The sequence below is a fragment of the Epinephelus lanceolatus genome, chromosome 10, assembly GCF_041903045.1.
Source record: "Epinephelus lanceolatus isolate andai-2023 chromosome 10, ASM4190304v1, whole genome shotgun sequence".
NCBI classification, from domain to species: domain Eukaryota; kingdom Metazoa; phylum Chordata; class Actinopteri; order Perciformes; family Serranidae; genus Epinephelus; species Epinephelus lanceolatus.
Genome location: NC_135743.1, coordinates 23,086,865 through 23,109,464, shown reverse-complemented (window position 1 = coordinate 23,109,464; position 22,600 = coordinate 23,086,865). Strand labels below are relative to the sequence as shown.

Sequence of the window (22,600 nt, the reverse complement as noted above, 5' to 3'; positions counted from 1 at the left end):
AGCACCCAGAATGACCGTATCTGTGTTTTTATCAGGATATATCTGCACATGTCGACGTGCAAAACACTTTGATTTGCGGCCCTTTAACGCGCCTGAAGTATCTGTCAAATCTTCTCATGAATCCAGGGAGCTCAATAAATAAACGTATAATGTGAAAATCCTGTCGTGAACACTGCTTTGTTTCCAGGACACACACACACACACACACACACACACACACACACACACACACACACACACGACTCGACGTTAAATGTGTTTTCCAGAAGGACTGTGTGCAGCTTGAATGTGCTGCTGTATTTTTTTCCCCCCAGTTTCCCCCTCACAGTCAGAATATAGTGTGATATGTGATATTACGCAGCGTTAATGACGGATATAATATGCAATAAACACTTTTAGTCTTTTTTATTAAATATAATTCCAAATATTACATAACGTCTCTTGTGCAGAGTGTGTAATAAATATATTATAATTACAACAGTCGTGTAGTCGTGTAATTGCAAAACAATATTTGCCATCACACACTAAAAAATAAAACAGATGCACATGTGGTAATTGTGCAATTATTTATTTTAAAGTCTGGTTAAACATTTGAGTCACACTCACTACAAATGGAGATAATTCCACAGCACAGTTTAGGCTGTAAGAGCTGATTGAATTTTTTTTTTTTTTTAAGAAAACAACGGTGGTGGCAGGTTTGGCCTGCTTGCTCCCCAGATGTCTCTTGTTGTCTCAGAACAGACGGGAAACGCGCAGCTCCTCCTCACAGCTCCTCCAGACACCGTCCTCTGTCTGCATCCCTGCAGCAAGTTGCAAAATGCGGCTTTATGTCTGCACAGCTCCGAAAAAGAAGACAAAAATCAAAATTCATCTGCAATATAAAATCTCCAATAAGCGTCAGGATGTGTTCAGGTTCTGATAAATACTGAGGTTTATTTATTTATTTTTCAGAAGGCTCTTGTTCTCCTTGTGTCATTTTTCTGTTTTTACACCTCGATTTAAATCTATACTCTGTCCAGGTTATATTTATACAATATATTTCTATATAAAAGATAATTTTCTGCATATTCTAACAAGAATAAACAGTAAATTAATGTGGTTAGTTTAGATAATACTTTGCAGGAATAACCATAAACGCATAACAATTAGCACACATGGAATTCGGTTAAATTAGTAGCAATTAATAATAAGATATAAGGAAATTAAAATGATTAAGCCAATTGTTTTTCAGTTATAGTCTAATATTACAGACTATTCGGATATCATTCGTTCACAGGATCTGTATTATTATCACAGTACATCCTTACAAATAAAAATAAGTCAAAATACACAGTTATATGAAGTAAAATTAAACATTTCAAACAATTATAACAAAAAACAGAATTATTCTAGAAACCGAACAGGCCAGAGAAAAACAAAGGTATGAGACTTAATGGGATTTCTGCTGAATGCCAACACCCACTCACCTCAGCAAACAATTGATCCTATGTAAAAGCTGCTCCGTTCGTTTCTATACCACTAACCAAGTCCTCTCCTCTCCTCTGCGTTTTCTTTGTGTCTGTAAAGTCCCTTTTAGAAACGAAAAAGCGACAGAGTTTCGCCTTTAGATGGATTTTTGATTCATTATCGAGCGAGTGAGCAAAAAAAGAAAAGATTTGTGCGTAATGGCCGTGCATCTCATCCGCGCCTCTATAAGAAATCCCTACATTTCTAAATTGAAAACTTCTCCTACAGCTCACCTAGAGAGTGGCTGTCCTCTTCCTGGCCATATATGATCTAAGGGAGTGTTAGATGGTTTAAATGTGTTCTTAGGGCTGGGAGCTGTCAGACCTTTTGGCGAGAAAGATTGATCACACGCAGGCTACCAGGGCTCTTTGTTTAGAGCCTGAGCAATAAACAGCCATCAGATCCCCACCTTTCCTCTGCCTCACACTACAGTGGCAAATCATTTCTGCTCTCCGCTATGTTATAACCAATAATGCTGAGGTGTAAGGATGATGGCTTAGGTCAACATTATCCCTATAGGTGAAATAAAATAAATGAAATGGGATGTGGGGCAGGGAACTATAAACTGTAAAATAGAGACAAATGATCGTTAAGTATCCAAAACTGCTTTCATCCATTTATACTTCTTTTCAGGGAATATATTGCAAAGACTTCAATGATAAAGTTACCTGTAATAACACAATGTATTATTAGGCAGACTAACTACAGATCCAAATGCGCCAGAATGGGATGAACTCAAAATCACATGAAATCTAATAAAAAAAATCATCTCTCTCCTTCTCTCTCTCTCTCCCTCTGTGTGTGTGTGTGTGTGTGTGTGTGTGTTGGGGGAGGGGTGGACATGCTGTCGGATGTCTGGTGCAGCTTTTCCTCTCCAAAAAAAAACTTCAACAAAGTCTCAAGATTAACGCCTTGGCACTGATAACGACTGTGGGCGTCGCCGCATTACGAGACACAAATGTGACTGTTGAAATGATTTGTGGGGTGCCACGCTACAAATAAATGCACACACGCGCGCGCGCGCCGCGACCCACACGCGCGTAATCGTAGGGCAGACTGCGTGAACGCGCAAAGAAGGCACGGGGGGAGTGTGTGTGTTTGAGGGGGGGCAGGCAGTGGTGAACAAACTGACCCCAAAAAAATGTGTAAATAAAGCAACCCCTACCCCCGAAACGAGGCGTTACCCCTCCGACTTTCTCGATCAATCACAGGGGACAGTGGCTTCTTTTGATAAAAACCCCAAATTGTCATTGGGCAGATGCAATCATGTGACAAGCAGCACGGTCTAATTCCAACCATGTCCTCATGAAAGCAATAGTTTATGGCATAGAGGTCTCCATACGACTATATCCAGTTTAGTAGTTTATGACAGTAAAGTGCGTATTAATCTGAATTCACTTTAAAAAAAATCAGCGAGTTTTCGAGACAAGCGGGAGGAGATGAATTACGAATTTGGGCGAGAAAGTGGTTTTATCAACAGCCAGCCGTCGCTCGCTGAGTGCCTGACATCTCTCACTAACCCTGTCGGTGATGCATTTCAAAGTTCATCAATCAAGAGCTCGGCGCTTTCACAGTCGACACTGATTCCTCCTCCTTTTGAGCAGACCATCCCCGGCCTGAACCCGGGCATCCACCCACGCCACAGCCGCTCAAAGCAGGCTCTGAGAGGCTGCAGCCCGCTGCAGGCTGCATCCCTACCCCCGGAGTACCCGTGGATGAAGGAGAAGAAAAGCATCAAGAGAAACCAGACTGCTGCTGCTGCTGCTTCTTCCTCGGCGACAACGACTGACTCCTCACCACTCTACTTCTCCCCCCAAGGCAAGACATGATGATTAATAACCTCCATGTAAAAGGCTCCTCATTGTCTGAGGATTCCCCCTCAGCAAGGAGCTGCATCCCGGGCCTTGTGCAACGTGGGCGTCCCTTTAAGCCAGTATAGGATTTTGATTTAAGCATGCTTAATCTCATCAAGTAACGCACTGACTTGTGATGCAGTGTAAGAGTGTTAATGTTTGACAGTAATGGAGAGTGATAGATTATTCTTACACGGGCCAGCAGCTGGCATGTTCATTAATCTTCACCCTCCGTCCTGTCCTGTCCACGCAGACCCATCATATTCTGCCTGGGGCCCATAAATCTTCCCGGTCCCGGCGCTTGCTTGCCACAAGTTTCACCCCATAGAGCTTGTTTTCCTCCACTCACAACTGTGTTGCTGTTTTATTTTTCTCCACCTTCTCTGAGATTAAAAAAATAATAATATTTGGTTTATTTTTTTCTAGGTTCACCAGAGGTACCAGAGGTTGGTGTTGGCGGTGGAGCGGCATCCCGGAGGTTGAGGACTGCGTACACCAACACCCAACTTCTGGAGCTGGAGAAGGAGTTTCATTTCAACAAATACCTGTGCAGACCGAGGCGAGTGGAAATAGCTGCTCTGCTGGATTTAACGGAGAAGCAGGTGAAAGTGTGGTTTCAGAACAGGCGGATGAAGCACAAGAGGCAGACGCACTGCAAGGAGAACCGGGACAGTGAGGGGAAATATGCTTGCCTGGACGACGGGCCGGAGGACGAGTTTGAGCAGGCGGAGAACGTCAGCGCTGCCGGGACGCTCCTGGAAAGGGAGAGGTATTTCCACCAGAATACCTTAACCTCACAACACTGTCAGAACGGGCACAATGGGGAGAACCAAAGCCCGGCTGTTGCGCCTTTGAACAGCAATGAGAAAAATCTGAAACATTTTCCTAACTCGGCTCCCACTGTTCCTATCTGCGTGTCAACAATAGGCCCAGACAATGATCATTCCCCGGGCCTGGACGTCTCTTTGCAGGATTTCCAAGTTTTCTCATCCTCCTCTTCTTTCTCACCAAGTTTGTCAGATTCTGCACCGAGTCCCCTTCCTCTATCATCCGAAACTTTTGACCTTTTCTCAGAAACACTCACAACAATCGACCTGCAGAACATGAGCTATTGAAACATTTGTTTTATTTGAACTCAGACATGCGTTCAGATTATCAGTTTTAGCATTAATATCTCACATTCACGGTAAGTTAAAGCAAAAATTAAGCCTAAATGGGCTGTTTATTCCATCACAGGCTGCGAGAGGAGAGTTTATTTTTATATGGATTTTGACTATAACTGAGCAGAATATTTTTCCTGAAATAAAACTTTACATTGATTGCAATCAGCCGCGCTATTGTCTTATTTCACAGCAAGAAAGTTTGGAGAGCTCATCGATTATAGGCATATACATTAAGACATAAAAAGATATATATGTACCAATATTGGGCATGAGAGAAATGAATTATGTTCATGCATAATTCATAATGCTGAATAGACTCTCGCAGTATTTAAATAAGGATAATATAAACTGTTTAAATTAAAAGCCACGGGATATTTTCTAAATTATAGTCTTGAAATTAATGTTCTTGTATAAAGACGCTGTTGATTTTATAATGTCAAACTTCCCCAAAAACAATCAGCCAAATAGATGCAGTGGAATGAAATACAAATAAAATGCAAGTGACATTTTTAGAATATTTGTTTATTCTTACAGGTTTAGCCGAGTTTTTTTCCCCACTGTGACCATGCTTACAGACCTCAGTGATTTATCTGAGCAGAGGAGAAAAAAAAACCGGAGCAGATTCATTACCCCCGCATGTTGAAACCCAGAAAAAGAACATTTGCAGTGAGAATTGCCTGCTAGGAGTCCCAGGCCAAAAGCTATGACTTTTCTTGGCTCTCTAATTAAATTTTATTGCCTATAAAACTCACAGCACTGAGGGTGCTTGTTTATAGCCTGATCCGCAGTGTAATACAATCTTTTTGAATTAAGAATCGCGCCTTGTAAGCTATTGTTTTTTCATCAAAAAAACTTTTTATGATTTATAATTATGTAAGGTTAATTATAAATCAGCCTACGTAAGAGTTTTTTTTATTTCAAATTGGTGTACATTAGAATTCAATAGTTTTGTAACCAGTGGCTAAAATAGATTTCAGACAAATAAAAGAATGCAGGCTATTTATAACATTAATTTATAGTAAAATATTATACAAAGGTAAATGTTTGTTGATTTGGGCCAAACGGCTCGTCCCTGTTTCCTGCTGAAGGAATTCACAGCGACCAGTTGAGCCTCGGCTCACACACACACACACACACACACACACACACAGACAGAAGCCACAGTGACACAGCTGTGGTCTCTGTTTCTTCATTAGGACACAGTTATTAAATGTTTAGGGGAAAGTGGTCGATGAAAAGCCAGAGATTGTTCCAGGAATCACAAGATTAACAATCACACGGATCAATTATTCTGACCAGTTTCTGCCGGCACCGTGATTCATTCGCAGGCTCAGTGTCTCTGTAGGCTACTCATCGTGCCGCTCTCAGGATTGTGCGGTGTGACTCGGAACCTCACAGCAATAACAATAAAATATAAAAAGGTGAGGTGAGGTGTTGAACTGCTTCTCCTTCTGAGGTTTAGTCATAATTGATGGCTGATTTTTATCATTTTAAAAATAGAAAGGGGAAAGTCTGGAAAGCCCAGGAGGCAGAGAGGCAGTCAGATATGGTTTGATGCTGAAGCCACTGAGCTCATTATAAATAGCACGAGCACATGTCAGTGTCCACAATGTCTGCAGGCTAGACTAACCACAAATAGGACTTATCATGATATCTACTATTTAAAAAAGAGTTTATAATTTGAGAGCACGCTGCACCATTCTCCCTTAATTTACTGATGTCACCAAGACAGCTGCAATGTGCATATTTGATCATTACATAATTCATGCACTTGATTATTCGATGTTGTTAATTATAGTTACATGAAAGAGTTTGGTGCCTTTGTGCAGTGAGTGCTTTACCAACATGAAAGGAGTGGTGAAAAGGGGAAGGAACCCAACGCAGGGAGGAGTTTGTTAAATGACAGAAAAGTAGATGAAGCTTTATGGGAAACTAGATACAACACTGTGCCAGCAAACCCCCCCTCTCTCCCCACACACACACGCACACACACACACACACATGCACACACATGGGGTCAAAGGTCAAGCTGGCTCTCCTCTCCTCTCCAAGTTGGGAGGAACTACTGCCAGGTCAGGAGGGGGTCAGGTTTTAAATGACCTCAGAGGGTTTGTGGCTCATAAAGAATTTATTGGCTACTCGGATAACTCTGAACAGGAAGTGATGTCAGAATTTTTGTGCAGAGTATGATCTGAGATTTAGGGAGTGAGGGACACATGACAAGACAGTCTAAAGATCTGGTGCTCCTTTTTTATGATGATTCTGAATAAACATTCCTAACAATTCAACATTTAAAGTGTAGAAAATGCATCAGTGGCATATTTTCTTAAGTATCTTTGGATCTCAGTCATCAAAATTTAGCTATTTTTTAGCTTTAGCTTCAAGGAGAGACAAGATATTGTATGTGTGTTCAATTCAACCCAAAGCTGCTAGGGTGAAACTGGAGTAAATCAAATGTTTCTGGCAGCACTGACAAACCCTGTTCAGCACCTGCAGCTACAAGCACAAGCCGAAGCCGCTCATGCGGCCCCTCCAGAGCTGCACTGACATTTCTGTGTCATTCTCCCACAACAACAGGCTACACAGTTCAAAGGCTCAGTCTTTAAACCTGGATTGGGTGATACTGCCTGTCAAAAGATGACTAATGGATGAGGGACACCTTTGTAAACAATATGACAACCAGCTGCTTTCGCTGAATACACCAGGAGGCACAGGTTTGACTTGATGTAAGAAGTGTTTTTTGTTACTGCATCAGATAGGATGGGAGAAAAATGATTGATTGTACAATAGAAGCTGATTAAAATCTCATAAATGAGATGCAAATAGTCAAACTGTGATTCAGAAATAACCCAGTGCAGCAGAAGACTTGAAAAAAATCTGGCACAGAAACCTCTAGAACAGTTTTATATAATTGCCTCCTCAACTATTAATGATCCCTGTTTAGATTTACAATGTTGACATATTCATAAACCCAAAGTGCTTGCATCATTGTAAAAAAAGACACTCCCAATGTGTCCAGTGAGTCAGTCACACTTAAGTGCCGGAGGAAATATTATCTGGAATCAATCAAAAATATGATCAGGCGTTTATCCGCTGACTTTATTAGTGTGTAAAGACCCGCAGCTCCATTAAAGCATCAGCTCCCCGTCATCAGAAACTATATACACAAACACACACAAGCTGATGGACCAATAAACGTCAGTGTTGAACAACAGGAAGGTTTCAGGGGTTTTTTCTGCAGCGGCACTGTGTGGTCAGTGATAAATAATTAGCAGATTAACTTCCGTGTCCGTGAAGTCTCTGCTGCTTCCGTGTCGGGTGAAGTTTCCTCTCCGGACGGTCCAACGCTGCCACCGACAAACTCTCATTACAATGCGAGGCATTCCCGAGGAGCTAACCGCGCTCATTTCAGGTAAAACCTTCATAAATTAATGTTTGTTTACACACAGCTTGTTGTTTACCGTGATTATGTAGAGCTTGTGTCACGAAGTCCAGCTTTAAAGAGACTGTTTTGTAAAATGAGGAAGCGCAGGCTCAATATGGGTGACCAAGTTTTCAGTTGCACTTTGTCCTGTTGCATCTCGTCAACACACCACAGTGCTGCTGTATCTCATTCATCCATGCTGATGGCTATCAAACAAAGCAGGCTTTGACGCCAAGGCTGCAAACCGCTGTGCTGTTTTGCTTTTGATAGGTAACATGATCTCCAGCAGCAGTGGAAAATATGACACCACATCCAGCAAGTGATATCAGACTGTATGAATGTTTGACCTGGTGTCTTTTCTGTCTTTAGACCTTGAATATTTCCTCTCTGATGGATTAAAAGGGGAAAATCTAAGCAAGAAGGCAAAAGAGAAGAGGGAAGCCTTCATCAAACGGATTAAAGAGGTCAAATTGGGGTATGTGTGTATTTTACTGCAGGATTTCCTGGGTGGTGGAGTTTGGTTGTAAATATGTCACTTGAGCTAATATTTAAAGATTAAAATGTAACGTGAAAATTGTTAACATGCTTTCTCGTGTCTCCTCAACAGTTTCCCACACGATTTCAAGGACAGAAGTGAGTGTTGATCTTACACTTTATTTAGTAGTGGGTTTCAATCTGAGGGTCGGGGCCCTCACAGGAGGTCATTGCATGAATCTAAGAGGTCACAAGAAGAGTTTTTATTACATCAGGATAAACCCCCTGAATGGTATCATGTCAAATTAAAAAATGATGCCTCCATAATTTCAAGATACTATACTTTACTGTCGTACAACTTAGTTGTTGGGAATTTGCCTCCATGTGCTCATGACAATAAAACAAACAACCACAGCTGAACGGCGAAGACATACAGTAAAAGATAAAAACATGTAACACAATAATCAACACATTCTCAGCCCAAGTCATCAAATATCATCGTTAGGTATCCTCCTGCATCTGTTGATGACGTTTTGGGACACCGTGTCTATTCGCGACTGTTACATGCATTGTGTCTTTTCAAAATACACTTCCGTTGTTACAGGAAATGTACAGTTTCTACTCGTAGTCTTCTTAAAGATAAACATATGACATATTTCCTTGTGCAACAAAAGCACATGCTTAGGTTTGACTGACATTGATATGGAAAGCGAACAACGGGCTCTCGTGTGAAAGTCCAGGGGTTTGTTGGACCCATTCACCGCCCTTCCCACTCGCCCAATAGGAACTTTCCACCTCCTTATATTATGTTGTTATTGGCAGTGTTTCAAATTGACACTGTTGGGCGGTGTTATAAATTGATGCCACCCAGCAGCTTATCATACTGCTGCGAAAGGTGCAGCGTCAGTTTGAAACCAGTGGTGTTATAAACTGCTGCCACCCAGCAGAGTGTCATACCACTGCGAATGGTGCCTTTTTGCTTTGCTGTCTGATGCCGAAATCACTGACCAAGTGGCGGCATTTGACATGTTGGGAATGAGAACGGGCTGCAATAATCCATAACCTCCACCCAATAATTACTCACTAGAGTTTCAAAGATTAGTCGAATAATCTATCAGATAATTGAAAGAAAATGACTTAGCAGCTATTTTGATAATCGATTGAACATTTGCTGATTTTAGTTTTTAAAATGTAAGAATTTGCTGCTTTTCCTCATTTATGATAGTAAATCTTCAGGTTTTGGACTTATGGTTGGATGAAAGAAGCAATGTGAAGACACCTTTCTGGGCTCTGGGGAATTGAGATGACATTTTTCACATTTTTAATTATTATTTTTAAAACAGTCAATCATGAAAATATTACCAGCAAATTAATTGGTAATGAATTTAATTGTTAGTTGCAGTCCTATGACCAGCTTAAAATATAAGAAAAATCTAAATTCTGCTGCTAAAAAAATGTTTATTTTTCAAGCTTTTCTCTCTTGTTTCCTTGTTTTCAGTTCAAATACTGTATTGTGCTTTTATAACTTCTCCAGTCTGAAAAGTTAAAAATCATCTCTCATACAAACAGCTCACAACTCATAGATCTGCACAACAGGATGGGAACCATTGTGTTACAACATAACTGTACCATTACTACAAAGCACTTTCTGTTTGCTCTGTAGGTGGAGATGACTCAGATGATGAGGAGGACGTTGACAGCAACAATGATGGAGGCTCGCTGCAGTCCGAGCGCACAGACAAGGATGACGAGGCTTTCGAAGGTAAACCACAAGCACTTAGCAAACGTCCAAAAGTTGACTTGCTAACTGCTAACAAGCTGTGGATTAAAGGTATTGAAAATAGCATCTTGGCATGAAAATATACAAATCCTTGGGTCTGCTCCTTGGAGAAAGTGACTTTGAGTGGCACAATGAGGGAGACATTCCAAGTGTAGCTTGGCAACATACTTGGGAAGCAATTTGGGGGCACAACTGCTACTCCCACCACCTCCTTCACTCCACCCCTTTGACAGCTAGAGCATGCTTTATTGCTCTCAGCCCCAGTCTGGGGACTGAACATTACTGCCATGGCTGTAGTTTGAGAAAAAACATGCTTCAATATACAGTAGCATTAACCCTGTGAGTGCCATCATAGCAATCTATGCAAGATGTTGTATTTACTTTTATAAATAGAGTATAAGGGAAATCTGTGTGAAATGGCTATTAGGGGTCTGGGGTTTATGGGCTGCAAGCAGCTGCCAGTTTTATGGCCGCTCTTTCACACAAAGCAACTTTGACACAGCAGTTGAACATTTGCATTGAAGTTGCACGCTGCAAGAGGAATCTCCTCCAGTGTGAAGCAAAACACTGCTTAGTGGAGCCTCCAAGGATTTGGCTGCTTATTTCAGCATCAGTCAAATTAATACATGACAAACTGCACACATGAAGAATATATGAAGCTAGTCAAAAACCCATCTGTTTATATTTAAAGGGCAGTTCACCCTGAAATTTAAAAACACATATTTTTCCTCTTACCTTTAGTGCTGTTCATCATTATAGATTGTTTTGGTGTGAGCTGCAGAGTGTTAAAAAAATTAGCCATGGAAATGTCTGCCTTCTCTCCAATGTAATGGAACTCAACAGTAATGTCTCTCTCAGACACAATCAGATTTGGGTGTTCAGTATGAATATTCACCTATTAGTTCCTTTTCTCTATAGTGTTGAGAGTTATAACAGGGTTCAGCGGGACGCTCAGCATGACTGTGACATTCATGTCATATAGTAAACAAGCTAAGTGCACTAACGACGGATCGGAAATCTGCAACAGCATTTTTTGTGGACACTAGATATATTTATGTAAAAGAGAGAGACTGTATTGTATTAGGTTGCTGTGAGCTGTAAATTCACCACATCTACACAGAGGGCAGAAGATAATGTTATCTTGGAGCCTGATGAGCCAAAGCCTCTCCTCCTCCAGGCAGCTGCCTCCATGTCCGCAGCTTCATGTACTGAAGAGCATCATGAAAGCGAGTAGCACTCATTCTGCAGCTAAATCTGGGGACTGAAATCACCCAGAACATGGCACACTGCCTGACAAAAACAACAACAACAACAAAAAAAGCTCAACTTGAAGGAATTTCAATCGACTAAGGGTCTCCAACTGATGATTGAATCTCCGACCTTCAGGGGCAGCCCGAGTAGGCCCTATTTTCTTTTACTGACCTACACCCACTGACCATATCAGCACTGCTTCCACACCATGCTGCCCATAAGAGCAGGCTCACTAGAGACTACTGTCGGTTTAGCTCTTTCTTAACTTAAATGTGAATAAAATTATTTAATCGTGTGGCTCTTCTAGACTTTTCCATTATTATTGAACCGAATAGATTATATCCCGAACATGAAACGAGTTTTTCGCGGGGGTTGTTAAGCTCAAGAAATGTATCCATAGCTTTACAGACGTATTTTTCGCCATGTAAGTTGTAACAGTCGAATATATGAAATGTGCCTTTAACTTGGTGTATACTGTGTCGCTTAACAGCAACGTCATCAAGCAGCGCTTGTTATGATTTGAGTCTGTTGAGAGTGCACCCAACGCTGGTCGGACGTACACCTATGTGCTCCTGCTTTTTCTTTATGTCTCTCAACACAACAGTGATGGTTGTAAGTACGTGTGGCGACTATTATGTTCATGTATGAAATTGTAGTAGCCGTACAACCGGGCTTGGTAAAGTTGGAGTGTTTCTAAGTTGACGTAAAAATAAACAACGAGCATTTGTGAAATCCCACACTCGTGTGGAAGTGAGTTTCTGCCTGTCCTCTAACTCCAAAGAGCTACACGGACCCAAAACCATTACAAAGTCCATGGGAAAAAGTTTTTTTTTCGGCCATGGGGCATCATGTGATGGTGTAATTACACTGTTTGGCCACTATGAAAATTGGCTTCAAAGCCTGGCGCACCTCCTGGGGCCCTGGATCAGGTGAGGAGGTTGTCATTAATGTTTACATCTCCCACTTTCACAAGTATGAGCCTCTCGTCCATGAGTAGATGCACATTTCCTTCTGCACAGTGATATGGTTGGCAAGTGTAGTTTGGTAGTAAGAAAATAGTCCCTACATGAAACTGCTCACAAAAAGGTCTGTGGATTATCTTGAGTAACCAGGTCATGATTTCAGGAAAGGGGCAGTGTTGTTGAGTTTTTCAAATGTATTTTTTGGCACTTTGAGCACCACACACTGAGTGCCATCCTGTTAAATTGTACTTGAGAGAAGGCAGACATCTCTACGGTCAATATCTCCAACACTCTGCAGCTCACACCAAAACAATCTAGACTGATAAATTGCACTACAAGTAAGAGGAAAAATATGTACCTTTTGATTTTGAGGTGAGCTGTCCTTTAAATATTTTTAAATCAAATGTAATTTAGCTTTTACATAATAAAAAGACTTTTAATGGATGATAGATTTCCTCAACTCTTCTCCAGGTTCCCAGCAGTCTCCACCTGTGGCGGCTCAGGACCTTAAGTTTGTCTTTAAAGCAGGATACCTTGAGAAGCGCAGAAAGGGTGAGTGCTTATGAAAAGATGCATGTAAGACAGTTTTTTTATTGCACCTTCAATTAGGATTTACAAAATAACAATGAACTTCCACTGACATTTCACTTTTTGTTTTTGCAATACACAGCTCCTTGAATAAACTGGAAAAACAGATCTATTTCTTCTAAATTGAGATTATTGTTGGTTTTCCCTCCACAGATCACAGCTTTTTTGGCACCGAGTGGCAAAAGAGATGGTGCGCTCTGAGCCATCACACCTTCTACTATTATGGCAGTGAAAAAGGTGCTTCAGTTTTTATTTACACTTCATCCCAGTCAAGTATGAATCACATACTGTTTGGGTAAATTGAAGCTGATGGATATTTGGCATTCTGCCTTTGACGGTGACATTGCAGTTGTTTTATCTGAACCATTAATGATGATGTTTTAATTTCCTGTAACCAGACAAGCAGCAGAAGGGAGAGTTCAGTATTGACGGGTACACTGTCAAAATGAACAGCACCTTGCGGAAAGACTCGAAGAAAGACTGCTGCTTTGAAATTTCGGCTCCAGACAAGCGGGTCTATCAGGTGCGCTCGTCTCTTGGTGATGATTTGAGTCACTGCTGTTCGAAGTGTACGTCCTAATTGAAAAACAAATGTGGCCTTGAGATGTGCCATGTTTAAAACTTGGCAAGGCATGTGTGTACATGCACTTCATTAAATCGTTATTTTTAAAAACCTATTCATTCATTTGACACTGCCGCCTTTGCAATAGCTCAACTTGACATGCATATTTAAAAAGTCCAAATGAGTGTTTCTAACATCCAGCCTCTTCCATGTGGAACATTTTACTATGCATAAATGCGGCATTATTTGTTTATGTTAATTAATATATGTAGAACTGCATATTGCACTGACTGCAGTTTTCATTTCTCTCCTCTTTCATCACAGTTTTGTGCGTCATCGGCGAAAGAGGCGGAGGAGTGGGTGAAACAGATAGACTTTGTTTTGAGAGGTTTGGACTGTTACAATCACAACAACTCATCACGATGCTCCATAATGTCACAAACAGCAACAGTTGTTTCTGTGTGAATGAACAAAATTCTCTCAACATTGTCGCCAAATACTCAAGAGTTTATGGTTTGTAGATATGTCAGGCATCATCCCAGTAGATGAAGAGGAGGAACAGGAAGTGTATGATGACGTTGGAGCAATAGAAGATACAGCTGATTCTGAGCCGATCGACGAAGACATCTATGAAGAGCTCCCAGGTTTGACTGTGCATTTATAACATTGCGACAATCTGAGTTGTCCTACAGAACATGTATCAGTTTTCTGCCACTGCAAATTTCCCAGCCCACATTAGAGAGTGAATGATAACCTTAATTCATAGGTCACTCATTCATCAATGTTTTGTCTGTATCTCCAGAGGATGATGTGCCTGCCCCAGTAAAGCCCGCTCCAAAGGTGGAACCAGTGAGCAAACCTGCGCCTCCTCCTGCTTCAGGTACACAGCACAGACATTTGTGTTTTGACTGCATAGATATGAGTGAGTTTGTGGATTAGAGTGCAGTAACACTATATATACTGAGGATAGGACGTGACTGTGATCAATAAATGAATATTCTGTCACACAGTTTTTTTTGTTGTCGTGAGCAAACTCAACCCTCTGAGCCACAGCTAAGAAGAAGTGACATTAACAGAGGAAGTCTCTGTGAACATGTGCAACTGAAAGTTAGCACAATGCTGGAAATAACTTTTGGCTAACTTCCTTTTACAATAAGTGACGTATCAAAGTTTTGTAAGTCCAAAAATACAGCGCTGTCTGTCTCTATCTACTGTATCTATGTAAATATTAATGACAACATTAACACACACTGAAGGCCGCCTAAAAACAGGAAATGGTCCCACTTCAGATCAGTAAATAGGCAGAGAGGTGAACACTTTAACCGCCTAGAAACTAGCTGTGTCCTAATTCCTCTCACTGGCTGATTGTATTCAGCTCAGTGTGACATTTTTTATAGTTTGCTGCTTTTTGCAGTTAGTAAAACAAAAATTAATACTTTACTATTTTATACCAACAGAAAATGATGGAATATGTACGCTGTGAAAAGTCAAACAAACTGCGGCTTTATAAAACTGCAACTAATGATTACTTTCATTATCGATCATTCATTTTGTGTATAAAAATGTCAGAAATTGATGAGAATGTCACTCACAATTTCATACAGTTCAAGGGGGTTCCTAGAGATGATGGGGTCCTGGGCACAGGTATGCAAAAGGACCCCCCTCTCTTCTACATAGGAGCAAGACAAACAGTCTATTTGTTTGTTTTTTAGCCACTTTGTGTTTTTGTTTTGCATCTATTTATAGTCATTTTGCATCTCACTTTTGTGTCTCTTTGTGGTAATCTTGTGTGGTTATTCTGTGGTTTGTGTCTTTTTGTAGTTGTTTTGTCTCTCCTGGAGTCATGTTGTTTCTTTTTTAGTTGTTTTGTGTCTCTTTTCTGTCTGTGTTTTTTTGTCCCTTTTTGTAGTTCATTTGTGTCTCTTTGCAGTTCCTTTGCATCTCTCTGTAGTCTTTTTGTGTCTCTATGAGGTTATTTTTCTGTCTCTGTGTCTCTAACATTTTGTCTTTTTTTTGTCATTTTGTGTCTCTTTGTGGTTGGTTTGCCCCCTTTTTGTAGTTATTTTGTGTCTCTTTGCAGTTCTTTGGCATCTCCTTCTGGTCATAATGAGTAGCTTGCTGGTCAATACGTGCTGTGTTATGTCTGTGACATTTTGCAGGTGAAATTGGGGTGACCCCATAGACTGTATAAAAATAAGGGTGACCCCAGACACTTTGGATCCCCGGGCCTGTACCCTGTAGGCCCGTTCAGTAATCCATCCATGCTCAAATGTCTTGCTCTGTCTGACCAACAGTCCCAAACGAAAAGATAGTCATTATAAAATGATAAAAAAAAACAACTAAAATACAGAAAAAACAGCAATTTCTCACAGTGAAAAAGCACATTTTTAAAAAAAAAAAATCATCATTGCAGAATGATGTTCTGTCGATCAAATGATCAACTAATCGTTAAATTTTACAATGACACTGCAAATTAAACTTAAATAAAGAAAAAGGTAGATTTAACTTTTTTGGTTACTGAGGTGTTCCCAGAGCTGTTTTACCTCCATCCACAATAGTTAAATTTTTAAAGCTGTGGAGCTCTGTCTTCTTTGTGAATAGTGGGAAATTGTGTCCATCAACACACTCAAAAACAGCTTGTTTTGTACTCTGTATACTGACTTTTTTGAGTGTACTTCATTTTGTCACTTTGCCAGTGTGAACATATACCTACCCAAAACCCTAGCATGTAGTATGAACTTGGCAAACAGCTGCTGTCTGCCTCCAGCTCTGTTTTTGGCTCTCCACTGCCTCCTGTTGGTTTGGGTGCACACAAACTGCTGTGTCAGACGTTTACACTCACTGTGATTACTCTCAGTAGAAAATAAAGCACCTCATCTGCTGTTATCTACTTCCCCCCTTTGCCTTCCAGTTGATAAGAGCACAGACTACCCCAACTTCTACCAGGGCTTATGGGACTGTACAGGAGACCACCCAGATGAGCTGTCCTTCAAACGTGGTGATGCTATCTACATCCTGAGCAAGGTATAACACTAATTTGTCCCTTAATGAGCGTTTGCATGATGAATGGTGAGGCCAGGATGAGCTCCAAGCTCACAGTGCTGCAGAAGTTGTGAGCCGAGTTTTGTAGTTCGGGTGGTTCTGCTGGTCTCAGACCACCTAAAGTGAGTTATTTCTAGGCCCTCAGAGGAACCGACTGTTCATATCCTTTACTGGCAGCACCTGGCCCACCGCCTGGAGGTGGATGGCTGATGGTAAGAGGCAGACTGGGCTAGGTTCTCTCTCTGGCACTGTGATGGGGATTAGTTGTGTCACAACGGAAACTGTTTTAGTGCTGCTGGCGGAGGCCGGGCTGAGTTGGCACACAGCGCCATTCCATCACTTCCATCTGGACTGTTTCAGCACGCTGCCGCTGCTGCTGCCATGCCAGGCTGTGAGCAGCTCTCAGCCCACACACCTCTCAGACGTCTCCCTCACCTCGCCAAATAGGAATGTGTGTTCTCAGGAAACTCAGGCTCAGTCCGCCGTTCTGTGTCAGAGCAGGTGAGGACGTGTAGTGGACGCACAATTTCCGAGGCTTGTCGGCTAGGCGTGGGTGCCAGGTATTGAGAACTGAGGGGCCGTTCTTTACCTCTATTATGTAACTAAACAGGAGCCCTTTTGTGCTTAACCGGTTCATATGAACGTGGAATTGGATTTTGATTTGATTCATTTAACAAGCTTGTTTTTGAACATTGCACTGTGAATAAGTCAGGGAGTTTTATACTTTTACAGATGCATGGTGACCCTGTGGTTTGTGTAAAAAAATAAAAAAAGGTGTGAAATGTGCAACATCTAGACTGGCTGTATTTCCTGTCTGGTTTGGTTTCTGTGGAGCATGTAGTCAACTGAGACATACTGTTGTCAACTGGCCAGGTCCCTTTCCAAATTCAAGTCTGCCATCTAGTGGCAGCCACAAAGACTAAAAACATGGGACTGATGAGCTCCAAACATTATTTGTAGAAACCTGAATTATGATTGTGACTAGTAATTCATTTTCTTTTTCAGTCAGGAACATAAGGGAGGGCTGCAACTACAAGTTATGTTCATTAATGATTATTCTGTTTATTTTTCTGATTCATAGATTAAATGCTCAGTGTATAAAATGTCAGAAAATACTGCAAAATGCGAACCAGAGCCTTAGGAAATGTCTTTAGTTTTTTTTGGCTGACAGCAGAACTAATATGAGCAGCAAAAACAATCAAGTGTTTAGCATTTTTGTTTGATAAATAGATTAAATAATGGTTTATCAAAGTGAACTGTCTGTCCACCAGCTGATTGATTAATTGATTCAGCACTATTGAAGGAAACAAATGCACAAAGCAGACAGACACCATCAATGCTCATTGGCCAAATGCCTGTTTATGACTCCTTCTTCGTGTGTGTGTGGAAAAGGCCCAAGAATCAAGTTGCCTTTTCACTCAGACTGGGAGTGCCATTAGCTGAAACCTTGGTGTTGGGGGTTGTGGCCTGCTGCGAGGGCAATGACCATAAAACCTGTCTGGACTGCAGCAGCCAGCTGCAGCTAAAGGGACAGTCGACTCCTTCCCCCGCCAGTCGCTCCAACCTCCAACCTCCCTCCTCCCTCATTCTCCTTTCTCCCTCCTCCCTGCATCCCTCCCCCATTCCACAGGCCAGAAATAGCTGTAGTGTTACAGCTGCGAGACCCCCCAGTCAGGACCTGGGTGTTGATTATAGGGCCTGACTGGGAGAGAGGGGAGAGAGTGTTGTGCTGCACCACCCCCTCGTTCAAGTCACAGCACATAAAACTAATCGAGAGATGTAACATCTCACTTAACTTAAGTGGTTAGATGGGTTGATAAAAAGTAAACACCATTCAAAAGTGTTAGTGCTGTTGTTATCGGGTCTGCACATCTCTTCACCTCATCACTTGTACAATTCATGCTTGTAACCAGATGCATCAGCTGTAGAGAGTTTCATTTAAGAAATGAAATCACAGTATTTTTATACACTATTTGTGTAACCAATTGTCACAGCGTGTGGTGTCATTACTTTTTCACTGCTCTGTGTATGTGTTCTCATGTTGTGTCCCACACTTGCTCAAGCACGACTTATTTGTCAGCCAGAACTACACAATGAGGTGTTGCTGGTTTTCAAAGGCTAGCTGCAGGAAGTCATAATGTGCACACACACTCCTTTACACACACCTCATGCCAATCTGCTATATTACCCCTCAGGGGCTTGTGAAATGTCATTGTAATCATGTGACACATTAATGTTTTTTTTCTGTTTCTTTCTTGTGATGTTTAATCTGCAGTTAATAACCTAATTTTTTACTGTATTCATGTCCTGTGTGTACATTCTTGACATGGACAGTAAGTCAAGCACCTTTTTATCCGACATGATGAATGGCCCGTCACCAGACAACAGTCAATGCCAGCCATCACTATTGTTATTGTAATCTTCTTGTGTCTAATACTACCGTGAGATCACTTACATCCATAACTCTCTCCTGGGAATAACTGGACACAGATGTGGTCCCTCCCTGTCCCCGAGTTTTGGCGCAGATTTGAAACATTGTGCAGGTTCCTCTTCCTTCAACCTTGTCAGGATGTGATCTCCCGTGTTGATTCATGTCCCGGGAAGACTTTGATGTGAGGTCAGGCTCTTGGCCAAAGAGAGAGGGAGAGAGGGGTATTCTGCTCTTGTCTCAGATCTCTCCTCACAGCTTCCCCCCTCACATCTCAGCATGCTGACAGCCATTTGGAGCTATTACTTGTCATGCTGTGACAGATTTATATGCGATGTGCTCTACGCACACTGAGGTTTTTGTGTGGAGCAGAGGGATGTGTGTGCAGTCTCAAAAGCGACAGCGGGTAGAGAGGCAGGACAGGGAACAGGAGATATAAAGTTGTTGATGGGATGGAGGTGTTGTTTTGGAGGTGGGAGTAAAAATAAAAACAAGAGATTTCGTGAACAGTTAACAGGTAATACTGATAAGAAATGTGCTAGTGATAATGGTGAGATGACTCAAGATGAGGGCAGGGAGAGATAGGGAATGACATGGAACAAAGGTCCCAGACCAGACACAAACAGGGGATACTGTGGGTCACGGGTGGCGTTCTAAACCTACATCATCAAGGCGCCATATCCTTACTAATTCTGACTTCATCTGTTAGACATGCTGTCAGTCTGACTAAAGCAATAGCTGCTTTCTTTACCTATAAATTGTTCCTATCAGAAAACATTTTAAATTTTAAGATAAATCTCAGCTTTGGGGTTCAATAATTGATGATGAAAAACACAAACAGATCTGAAAACGCTCAATGAGAAGGTGAAACACTGGCTGAAACAAAACCAAACCTTTCATCACTGATCTCTGATCATGCACACAGATAGAGCAATGGATACACAGTGATAAACACACAATACATACATGCTCACAAAGGCTACAAACACACACACACACACACACACACACACACACACAAATAATGCATATACATGTGCTGTAAATTACCATGAATTAGTGAACTTACATGTGCATGCATACATATATGCAACACATGTAAAAAAGATTGTAATGTGATTAATGTTGTAATTTTTTATATGATCATGTCATGTTTGAGAATGTTACTATTCGTTAGTCAGTCTACCGTATTCATAGTAATGATGATATGTTATAATGGTTGCATTTTATAGGCAGAAAAGCCTGCCCAGGGACAGAGGTTGCAAATCAGCCTTGGCTAGAAATCCTATATTCCATTAATCTGCAACCTGTTACACTGTTTTTTGTATGGTTCCTGACACATTAACTAATAAATAAATAAATAAATAAATAGAAGAAAACCTCTGCTGTTCAGTGATGAATACATGAATTTAAAGAGATGAAAAGTTGTTTCCCACGTCACATTCTTATCATCATCTCAATGTCTCCACCTGTTTTCAGGAGTATCAGAACTTTGGCTGGTGGGTCGGAGAGAAGAATGGAACTGTAGGAATTGTCCCCAAAGATTTCCTGATGGAGCTTTATGCTATATAAATATGCCCCATGTAAGTCCCTCAGACGTCATGAATGAAGTTAATCAAAATACTGTCAGAACTACAGTCTGGCAAAGTGCAATATCCAAATCACAGGAGCTGCAATTTCTTGGTAATGGTAAAATCACAACGTACAGCCTACAAATCAAATTCCAGACATAAGGGTATATGCTTGCTTGTCAAAATCACATCATTATTTTTATTTTTTTTTCAGTGACAATGAAATCACAAGTCGTATAATATTTTTTAGTAATTTTTTATTTAAGTAATTTTGTTTTTTTTTTGCATATTGTGCAGCCCTAATTGCAATGAACAAGTTTGATTCCTTATACTTGTTTCAGTGTCAAAATGTAACTGAAATTAATCCGCTTTATTTTAACTGGTTCACTGTTTCATTTTCAGGATCTGTCCCTCTCATATCCATTTTAAGACTGAAGATTGGATGAAAATATTTTCATAGACTGAACAACATATCAAAGAGTATTTTTTCTACAGGTTCTGCACTTTGCACTGCTTTTTGTATTTATTTCCTTTCCAAGATACAGTTTTCTCACACCATTTCATACTCTGCTTGTGGCAAATGTATTTGCAGAAGGCAAGATAAATAAAGATTTAAACATATCTGTTGTGTCAGTGTTTTTTTTTATTATTATTAACCTGCTACTTAAGCCACAAGGTGGCAATAGAGTCTCTTCAAAGGTCATAGATTACTACTTATGTAAGAGAGATGCTCAAGACAGAAATACCATATAGCTGTTTTGTTTTGCCTCAGACACAAATTTTTAAATGATGTTTACAGACTGAATGAACGATAACAGTTAGTAGAGACAGGAGGAAAAAGGTTAAACGCAAAAATCAATTATCAAACAGTATGTTGGAGGTTGTTGAAGTATTTATTGGGTAAAGAAACCATTAACATGCATAGACATAATGAATAAGTGTATTTATCAATACTATTTAATTTTACTGAACCATTTGTCTTCTGTAATGCTGTGCCATAAACATCAGGCCAGTATCAATATCTAATCCTTTGTGCACGGCAAATATATGTACACAACTCCCTGGATATATGAAAAAATATTTTTATTTTAAAAAATGAGTTTATTCATCTGGTCAGCACTTTTGTTCCAAGCTTCAAAGGGACACTGAGTTTGCTTTTATGGCACCTGAGAGACTTTGCTGGGCAGAGGATCACAGCGTGGCAGATGGTTGGCTGTGCTGCTTGCCTGAGTGAAATGGCTGAGGTGCACTAATAAGACAGCCACCCACACAGATAGCAGGGATGCTTATCACCCTCTGAGGGGCTGTTTGACAGCAGGCGAGGTGGCGTTAGCTGGGCATGTCCCTCCGAGGTTACATACATACTGTACATATCTTTTTACAGCCTCACTCACTGAAACACCAAAGTTGTGCTACAGTTTTATCTGTCAGGGTAATCTGCTGCTTTTAGGTTTGCTGCGGACCAAAGGGGGGCTTTGTCAAGGTTTTTTCAAGGTTGAGAGAAAATGGGAAGGAAAATGCGTTCATTAACCAATAACTCACTGTATCTTTCTCTCCCTCTTCCCTCTATTTTTTTCCTCACTCCTGTCTCTCTGTTTTGTTCCTGTTGAGTGATGAGCTAGTCCTCTGTCCTCTGGGTGACATTCAAAGCCAACATAAATCCTACTCTTTACGGTGTAGTGCAGCGATAAAGCCTCTCTGCTAATTGGAGATGTAATGAATTACCATAATTAGTTATTGAATATACTACATTGGATATAGAGGGGGGATGCTTTGTTTTAGCGGAGGGAATGGATGTAGTGAAACAATGTGATACTCAGTGACTGGGAATCACCAAATAACATTACAGACAGAGGCTGAGTGTGTGTAATTCCATCATTTAGGCAGATTACGTAACACTTAAAACATATTTTGGTGCTGGTGTTGAATTGTGGCTTTAAACACAAATATTTCTGTACTGCTTACATAGCTCTGTATTTAGTCTTCTATTTAATGT

At 40.9% G+C, this 22,600-nt stretch overlaps 2 protein-coding genes and 1 long non-coding RNA gene across 3 annotated transcripts; 2 read left to right on the top strand and 1 right to left on the bottom strand.

Annotated features, from left to right (window-relative positions):
* Positions 1-390: 390 nt before the first annotated feature.
* Positions 391-2,197, bottom strand: LOC117266404 (uncharacterized). The gene is made up of 2 exons (XR_004502489.2): positions 1,467-2,197; positions 391-831 (listed from the first exon to the last, which is right to left on the bottom strand). It is a non-coding gene; the product is annotated as an uncharacterized LOC117266404 (long non-coding RNA).
* A 437-nt stretch (positions 2,198-2,634) lies between these two features.
* Positions 2,635-4,684, top strand: hoxa2b (homeobox A2b). The gene is made up of 2 exons (XM_033641578.2): positions 2,635-3,324; positions 3,786-4,684. The coding sequence occupies exons 1-2, from the start codon at positions 2,946-2,948 to the stop codon at positions 4,472-4,474; spliced, it is 1,068 nt and encodes a 355-aa protein (XP_033497469.2). The 5' UTR covers positions 2,635-2,945; the 3' UTR covers positions 4,475-4,684.
* Positions 4,685-7,777: 3,093 nt separating this feature from the next.
* On the top strand, positions 7,778-21,225 carry skap2 (src kinase associated phosphoprotein 2). The gene is made up of 13 exons (XM_033639869.1): positions 7,778-7,934; positions 8,316-8,421; positions 8,554-8,579; positions 10,084-10,182; positions 12,885-12,965; positions 13,155-13,238; positions 13,400-13,524; positions 13,888-13,951; positions 14,085-14,207; positions 14,366-14,443; positions 16,475-16,587; positions 20,513-20,616; positions 21,007-21,225. Exons 1-12 carry the CDS (start codon positions 7,895-7,897, stop codon positions 20,603-20,605), a joined length of 1,032 nt encoding a protein of 343 aa, XP_033495760.1. The 5' UTR covers positions 7,778-7,894; the 3' UTR covers positions 20,606-20,616; positions 21,007-21,225.
* Positions 21,226-22,600: the final 1,375 nt, after the last annotated feature.

Coding starts and splice junctions, on each gene's coding strand:
- hoxa2b (XM_033641578.2), top strand. CDS start 2,946: ATGAATTACGAATTTGGGCGAGAAAGTGGTTTTATCAACAGCCAGCCG. Junction 3,325..3,785: donor ACTCTACTTCTCCCCCCAAG/GCAAGACATGAT, acceptor ATTTTTTTCTAG/GTTCACCAGAGGTACCAGAG.
- skap2 (XM_033639869.1), top strand. CDS start 7,895: ATGCGAGGCATTCCCGAGGAGCTAACCGCGCTCATTTCAG. Junction 7,935..8,315: donor GCTAACCGCGCTCATTTCAG/GTAAAACCTTCA, acceptor TTCTGTCTTTAG/ACCTTGAATATTTCCTCTCT. Junction 10,183..12,884: donor GGATGACGAGGCTTTCGAAG/GTAAACCACAAG, acceptor ACTCTTCTCCAG/GTTCCCAGCAGTCTCCACCT.